Source organism: Prionailurus bengalensis, chromosome C1 (assembly GCF_016509475.1).
Source record: "Prionailurus bengalensis isolate Pbe53 chromosome C1, Fcat_Pben_1.1_paternal_pri, whole genome shotgun sequence".
In the NCBI taxonomy this organism is placed as follows: Eukaryota; Metazoa; Chordata; class Mammalia; order Carnivora; family Felidae; genus Prionailurus; species Prionailurus bengalensis.
The window spans coordinates 106,822,198-106,830,381 of record NC_057345.1 but is presented as its reverse complement, the minus strand read 5'-3'; the positions used below and the strand labels follow the sequence as shown (position 1 = coordinate 106,830,381).

The 8,184-nt window shown below is 55.7% G+C and overlaps 1 protein-coding gene across 1 annotated transcript; it reads left to right on the top strand.

Annotated features, from left to right (window-relative positions):
- Nucleotides 1-478: 478 nt before the first annotated feature.
- Nucleotides 479-5,465, top strand: LINGO4 (leucine rich repeat and Ig domain containing 4). The gene is given in 4 exon segments (XM_043576342.1): nucleotides 479-585; nucleotides 2,420-2,507; nucleotides 2,509-2,555; nucleotides 3,076-5,465. Coding segments are annotated over 4 exon segments (1,995 nt in total). The 5' UTR covers nucleotides 479-520; the 3' UTR covers nucleotides 4,871-5,465.
- Nucleotides 5,466-8,184: the final 2,719 nt, after the last annotated feature.

Here is an 8,184-nt window from a genome sequence, read left to right as displayed (position 1 = left end):
CAGGAGTCTCAAACTAAGCTCCACAGCAGATGTTCTGGATGGAGAACTTTCCCCACAAAATGATACCCATGGGGGGCATTTAGATTGAAAGGCCGCATCTGGGAGAGGAAGGTGCTTGTCCCTGAGCTCCCCAGAGGGGAGTCAGCATGTCCACCAGAGACCCTTTCAGAGCTGCTGGCTGCCTCCACTTCCTGACCCCTCCTAGACCCCAAAGTCTCCGTCTGCGCTCCCTCCCCTTCTCCATCCTGTAGTGGCTCTTGCTGCAGCCCTCCCTGGTTGCTTTATTTATTTATTTTGCACCAACAGGGTTGCTGCAGACTCATTCTCGCCTGGTTTAAAAAGAGAGAGAGGAAAAAAAAAAAAAAAAAAGGAGAAATGCTTTCTGGCTCTTTTCTCTACCTCGGTCTTGGCAGCAGCGGCCACAGCAGCAACAGCAGCCCCAGCGGGCAGGCGGGCGGGAGGGCGGCAGGGCAGCGGGCAGTGAGGGGAGTGAGGCCCGGCGGCCCAGGGTGCAGCTTGAATGGGACGGCCCCCAGCCCTGGACAGAGGCAGTGTCCAACTTGATGCCGCCCTCCAGCTTCTCCGGTAAGTGCCCCCACCTCCTGTCCCAAAGCTGCAGCTGTCCTTCTCTACAATATTCTCAGAGACAAGGCCAGACCAGCGTCCCTTTCAGGCTAGAGGGTTTGCGCTCCTCCTGCCCCTCCCCCCTGCCCCACCCCACCCCACCCCAACCAGCCATTGATCCTGGCCCCACCGGACTTTGATGGGAAAACTAAAATGTCCCAGACACCTCTATGGGGAAGGACTCTAAAGAGACCTCCCTCCGTCTCCCCAGGGCTTCCTCTACCTCTGGGAAGGGTTTCTCCACTATCAGTATGGAAATTCCAGAAATCTTTCCCCTAAAAGCCCCCTCCCCACGCAAGTCCCCATGTCTCCAGTCAGGTCTGCTTTAAAGGTTCATATGTGTCTCTGGATTGCCACATAGAGACAAGAAGAAGAAAGCTTCCTACTCCTTGAAGGGTTGATGCCCGAGACCCCACCCCATCTAAAGAAAGAAGTGGTTCTGACACCCATTTCTTCCGGCGAAGTGGCTGGAAGCCAGTCTTGTAGCCATGGAGACTGGCGAGGGAAGTTTGGGATTAAATTAGCCACGTTATAAATAAAGAAAAGGGGTTGTCCCTAGATCCCCCAGCCCCTGGGCCAGCAGGCTTTGGGGACTAAGAGGAAACTGACAGAAGGGGGAGGGAGGGAAGCTGGGTTACATGCTTCAGTGCACTTTTGCTGAGTGCAGAGCACAAAGGAGGAGCAGTAGCTGCAGTGGTAGTGATAAAGAGCTAGCTGTCAAGTGACTTCCCAGAACAGGAGTAGGGACAACGAGGGAGACTGGGACACGTCTGTCCCTGGAGAACTCTCAGCATGCCAGAGATACCTGCCAGGTCGGTCTAGGGACAAGAGGAGCCTGGTGAGCTGCCTTTGCCCGCCCCGCACCATTCTCTCTCCTCCCAAGCCTCAGGATGGTGTCCTACATCCCTCTGCTCTCTGGGCCTCTTTGCTCTCTGGTTTCCCGCTACTACAGCGGGAGAGGCGCCAGAACAACTCTTCTAGAGGAGGGGTGCAGATCCTCACTCCAATCAGGATCCAGGGATGTGATCCCCCTCCCCCGACCCCGCAATGGGAAGAAGTCACACCACCTGGTAAAGTTCCACGTGGGAGAAAATGGGGCGTGTGACAGAAAGCTGACCCTTCAGGGCACAGACAGCCTGAAGCCCCAAAGGCCATCTGGATCTGCAGCTAGAAAGAAACCCAGGCATCCTGCCTCCTAGGGGAGCATCACTTACCTCTTGGTCCCAACACCTCCCCTCCACGGTTCAATGCCCTGTTGACATTTAACACGGTGAGGTGAGAGTGAGTTCACCACCTATGGGGCCCCTTCTCCTCTGTCACCTCGACCAGTCCCCAGTGGCCATGATACCTGCCATTATCCTGATTCTGCCCAGGCCCTTGGTTCCCAGAAACCCACTTGCAGTCTACATGCTTTGCACACGGCCTGTGCCCAGAGATCAGCTGTGCCAGCCAAGGGCTCCCTTGCTCCCCACCCACACCATCTGGCCAGGTGCTGTCTCTCCTCCTTGTCTATGCCTCCCTGGCTCACAGTCTGTCTCTTGTGTATTGTTTGGGGACAAGAGATCTCCCTCAGATTCCCACGTTGGACTAAATCAAAACACTATCGAGGAGGGATATAACAGGAGCCTGAGCCTGAGGACCAAGCAACAACACTCAAAACCCAGGCATCCCTTGGGTCTCTCACACACCACAGTGTCATCTATAGGGGCTGCGGGTAGGGTTCTCATGAGGGACTCGGGTGCCCCCCGGTAGCCTGTGCCATGGCTAACATGTTGCTTGGCTGTCATCCACACAGGCATTCAGGGAGATTGGGTCTTGCTAATTCAGGGCCCCAGGCCCTGGGCCAGGCTCCAGAAGGGCAGAGGGGCAGTGGGTGGAGTCCAAGGGCACAGAGCTGAGCATACTTCCCAGCCCTGGAGGACTTCGTCAAGGTGAGGACCGCGCTCCCATCAGAATCCAAGCATGTGATTCCCCCTGAGCTATGGACAGATAGACAAAGCTATGGATAGATAACATGGGAGAACAGGGTGGGCAGAGAGCGGAGAGCAGAGCTTGGGGAAGACAAGTGTCAGGGAGAAGGGACCTGCGGTATTCCTGGATCTCACAGACATAAGAAAATGGGGACACTCAACATTACTTCCCCGCTTCCTGTCCATTCACGTACAACTTTCCCGGCTGAAGTTAGGCTTCACTCACGTTCCATGAGCCAGGAGGCACTCGGCCTGTTACCCAGGGCTGGGAGGGAGAGCAAAGCAGAGATTCCCCAGAGAGGAGGCCCAGGAGGCCCCCAAGGAGGCAGTCCCCCAGAACTGTTCCTGGGTCTGCCCTACTTGCTGGTGATGCTGACACAGGTAGCTCAATCTCCCTCTCCTCTACGGAGGCCCAGGAGGTCCAGGGTCACCATCGTCTGAAGTCACTTTCCAAACAGGACCATGTCATCATCTATTCCAGGACTGAAGAGGGGAAGGCTATGGGTCCAGCTCCAAAGCAAGCCTGGCCCCCATGGCCCCCTCTCCTGTTCCTGCTCCTCCTGTCTGGAGGCAGTTGTGGTGGGTGCCCTGCCGTGTGTGACTGTGCCTCCCAGCCCCGGGCAGTGCTCTGCCCCCTTCGGCGACTGGAGGCTGTGCCTGGGGGACTCCCGGCGGACACTGAGCTCCTGGACCTGAGTGGAAATCGCCTGTGGGGGCTTCAGCGCGGAATGCTCTCCCGCCTGGGCCTGCTCCAGGAACTGGACCTCAGCTACAACCAGCTGTCCACCCTTGAGCCTGGGGCCTTCTATGGCCTCCAAAGCCTCCTGACCCTGAGGCTACAGGGCAACCGGCTGCGAATCATGGGACCCGGGGTCTTTTCAGGCCTGTCTGCCCTCACGCTGCTCGACCTCCGCCTCAACCACATTGTCCTCTTCCTTGACGGAGCCTTTGGGGAGCTGGGCAGCCTCCGGCAGCTGGAGGTGGGGGACAACCACCTGGTGTTCGTGGCTCCAGGGGCGTTGGCAGGGCTGGCCCAGCTGAGCACCCTCACCCTGGAACGCTGCAACCTCAGCACAGTGCCCGGCCTGGCCCTGGCCCGCCTCCCGGCACTAGTGGCCCTGAGGCTTCGAGAACTGGATATTGGGAGGCTGCCAGCTGGGGCACTACGGGGGCTGGGGCAGCTAAAGGAGCTGGAGATCCACTCCTGGCCATCTCTGGGGGCTCTGGAGCCTGGGAGCCTGGCTGGGCTCAATCTCAGCAACCTGGCCATCACCCGCTGCAATCTGAGCGCAGTACCCTGCCAAGCGCTCCGCCACCTGAGCTTCCTCAGGGTCCTGGATCTGTCTCAGAACCCCATCTCAGCCATCCCCGCCCGAAGCCTCAGTCCCCTGGTGCGGCTGCAGGAGCTCCGGCTGGCGGGAGCGTGCCTCACCTCCATTGCCGCCCACGCCTTCCACGGCCTGACCGCTTTCCACCTCCTGGACGTGGCAGATAATGCCCTTCAGACGCTGGAGGAAACGGCCTTCCCTTCCCCAGACCAACTAGTCACCCTGCGGCTGTCGGGTAACCCCCTGACATGTGACTGCCGCCTCCTCTGGCTGCTCCAGCTGCGCAGGCGCCTGGACTTCGGTGCGGCATCCCCTGCCTGTGCCAGCCCCCGGCACATGCAGGGCAAGAGCCTGAGGGAGTTCTCAGACATCCTGCCTCCAGGGCACTTCACTTGCCAACCGGCCCTGATCCGAAAGTCTGGGCCGCGATGGGTCATCGCAGAGGAGGGGGGGCAGGCCGTTTTCTCCTGCTCCGGAGACGGAGACCCAGCGCCCACGGTCTCTTGGAGGAGGCCTCAGGGCCCTTGGCTGGGAAGGGCTGGGCGAGTGAGGGTCCTGGAGGATGGGACGCTGGAGATCCGCTCGGTGCAGCTGCAGGACAGAGGGGCCTATGTCTGCGTGGTCAGCAATGTTGCTGGGAATGACTCCCTGAGGACCTGGCTCGAAGTACTCCAAGTTGAACCACCAAATGGCACTCTCTCTGACCCTAACATCACCACGCCAGGGATCCCAGGGCCCTTCTTCCTGGATAGCAGAGGCGTAGCTATGGTGCTAGCAGTTGGCTTCCTCCCCTTCCTCACCTCGGTGACCCTCTGCTTTGGCCTCATTGCCCTCTGGAGCAAGGGCAAAGGCCGGGTCAAACATCACATGACCTTTGACTTTGTGGCACCTCGGCCCTCAGGGGATAAGAACTCGGGGGGTAACCGGGTCACCGCCAAGCTCTTCTGACCTTTACTTCCACATCGGAGCTCCAGCCAAGACAGCTTCGGATACCAAAAGGGAAGAAAACCAAGGTTGCTTGAACCAGAACCTAGGCCCACCCCCGCCTGCATCGTGCCAACAGCTAATGACGCCTCTCAAGAAGGTCTGCCTCCCCCCTGCTTTTGCAGTTTGAGGATGGGAGCAGAAGCTGTAGACCTGTAGTCAGTCTAGCCCTCCCCGCACCCCCCTCCACCAAGCAGGAAACATCCCCAAGGCTCCAGTCTACTTGTTCACACACACTGACACCTTTAACAACCAGTACCAATTGCTAACCACAGCTATGAGATTATTGCAGAGGTGAGGCTGAGAAGAGCCGCTTGCTTCTCAACCATGCAGTCTACCTCTCTTTTCTGGTCTCTTTTTTGCTCCTCCCCAGGAGCAAGGAACTAGGGCCAAGGATCTCAGGCTCAGAAGATGTGAGTGTACAATGCAGGGGGGCGGGGGGGGGGGGGAGACTGCACACTGGCTGTGTCTGCATGAGGCCTCCAGCACCTGCCCCATCTGTCACATCATTAAACGTGCTGCCAAAAGGCCATGACAGCAGCAGTCTAAATTAATGTGATATCCGGAGTTTTCTTTACTTCACTCTTTCTCCCCCCTCATTTTTATCAAATCTCTCCCTTCCTACCCTTTCTGCCTGCCCACTGAGCATGTAAGCCTCCCCGACATATAAGCTTAACACCAAAGGAGGCCCAGAGATGTTCTGGAGAAACTCTCAGTCTGTTTCCATTTCGGCCCTTTCCCTGTACTCTGGAGTTAGAGAAGGAGGGATCCTCCACCTTCCAAGGGATCCCTCTGAAGAAATTCCAGCCTGGGGTACCTAGCTCCTTCCCTACTTTCCAGTTCTTGTTGGGATCCCCCAATCACAGATCCCTAGTACCCTAGGGGGAAAGTACAAAGGGAACTCCTAGAAAATGCCTAACAAAAGCACAGATCTGCAGTTGTCCCAGCAGGCAGACCGAGAACCCGGCAGGACCAGGCTTGGAGGAACCAGGCAGGAAGGGCACTGCACACTGTAGGGAGAGCAGAGGGAAGGGGCCGCAACAGGATCTGGCTGCCTAGTTAATTTCCACTGCCCTTCTGCAGGGGCCTCTTGTTCCCTGTTCAGCGCAGCCCAGGTGGGAAGCTGTCTCTGGATAGAGGCTACTGTCTAACGGAGACCCCAGACGCAGAGGCAGGCTGAGAGGAGACGCTGACTGCTCTGAGCGTGCTTCAAATAGGTGGCAAAGCCAAGCCAGGGAAAAAGAGAGATTCAAGAGGCAGCAGCTTCAGCATCTCAGAAGGGGAGGAGTGAAGGGACAGGAGAGGCAGGGAGGAAGGACTGAGAAGTGGGGAGTCACGAGGCCCTGGGTCTCTCTGCAGCAGCATCTGCTCAGTGTCCTTAGCTCCCCTCCACCCTCAAGGGCCCCCACCCACCCCTCAGTATGCAAGCATCATCAGCCTCCTGCTGCTCTCGTCCTTGCTCCTTGCTCCGAGGAGACTCTACTCATTAGAAGATTCCCAGCTCAAACTATCCCCACAGGGGAGAGAAGCAGATGCCATCCAGGAGGCAGCCAGACTTGACCAGCAGGCAAGCTCTTCAGTGGGGCCCTGGTGGGCTTCTGGGGGTGGGTCAGAGATGAGAACAGGAGGTTGGGAGAGGGAGGCTGGAGAATCCAACAATCTAGAGAAAAGCGTACCCCTGAGCCTCCAACCCTGCCCCCGCCACACACTCACAATTCTCTTAGCATCCTGACAACCTCCCCTCTCCAGTTTATAAGGCACCGGAAAGATTCCACCATGCTTCCCCCCAGCCCCCACACAGCCCTTTCTCTCCTCTCCAAAACCCTCCATCCACGGCTTACTAGGTTGGGACTTGGGGGTCAAGTACTAGAGGTTCTCACTCTCATTGCCCACCCTGCAATGCAGAAGACAGCAAAAACAGCAATATTGTGCAGAGAAATCTCAGGGAAGCCCCCAGAGACAGTGGGGCACAGGTGACGCAGGGAGCAGGGGCCACAGCTGCCGAGTCCCAAAGTCTCCCGAGCAGCTCTGCCCAGAAATCGAACGTGAGGCACCCATGTCATCTCAAATTTTCTAGTATCACGTTTAAAAAGCAAAAAAACCCAGATACAATCAACTTTGATACTATATTTTATTTAACCCAAGGTACCCAAACTATTATCATTTCAGCATGTTATCAATATGAAAATTATTATTGAAATATTTTACATTATTTTTTCATATTAGGTCTCTAAAATCCAGTGTATATTTTACATTTATAGCACATCTCACTGAATTTTCACCAGAAAGATCTGTTCTTAGATTTCATAAAACTCATTGTTGAAAAAGTAGGTTCACACAAGTTGTTCCAAACATGTTAAAAAGTTTTCCACCAAATCAAGTATCAGTTTTAACATTTCAATTAACTTAACTGAAATAAATTTAAAATTCCACTCCTCAGGGACACCAGCCATCTTTCAAGTGCTCAAAAGCCACACATGGCCAGTGCCAATCTCCTGGACAGCACAGCTGCAGACACACCACCTCTGGGAACGACAGGGCCTTCTCAGCAGAGGTGGGCGTGGCATCCCTTGAGAGGCACATTCCTGGGGCAGGGCGGGGTGCGGGACGCCAGTGGACTTACCCCCAATTGCCACCCCTTGTTTCCTTAACACGGTTTTTCCTAAAGCCTTCTGATGTGACAGGTCACTGTGATGGGTACTTCCACAGCTTGTCCAATCATCAGCAAGCCAGGTCCCTATCTGACCTGCTGGGGAAGGCTGCCCTTAGCCAAGTGCGACGTAAACCAGCATGTAAATGCAACCAGAGACATGTGCTAGTGGTGTGTGTTCACGTTCAGGGATGTTACAGGTCACATTGTGGGGAAATCCCCAGGGCTGTGCAGGAGTGGAGAGAGAAGACACTTATCCAGAGCCTATGCTGTGTCGGTGGCTTTGTATTTGTTTTCTTATTTAATCCTTCCACGAACTCTGTAACACAGGACACTTTAACTGATGCCACTGAAGGTCAAATAAATTCACTTGCTTGAGGACACACAGCTAGTTAGTGAGGGAGCTGCTTTTGAACTCGAGGTTGTCAGACTCAAAATCCAAATGCCTGGGGCACCTGGGTGGCTCAGTGGGTTAAGCATCCGACCGACTGTGGCTCAGGTCATGATCTTGCTGCTCATGCGTTCGAGCTCGCGTCGGGCTCTGTGTTTCATATTCTGTCTCCATGTCTCTGCCCTTCCTCTGCTCACATTCTGTCTCTCAAATATAAAATAAAACATTAAAAAATCA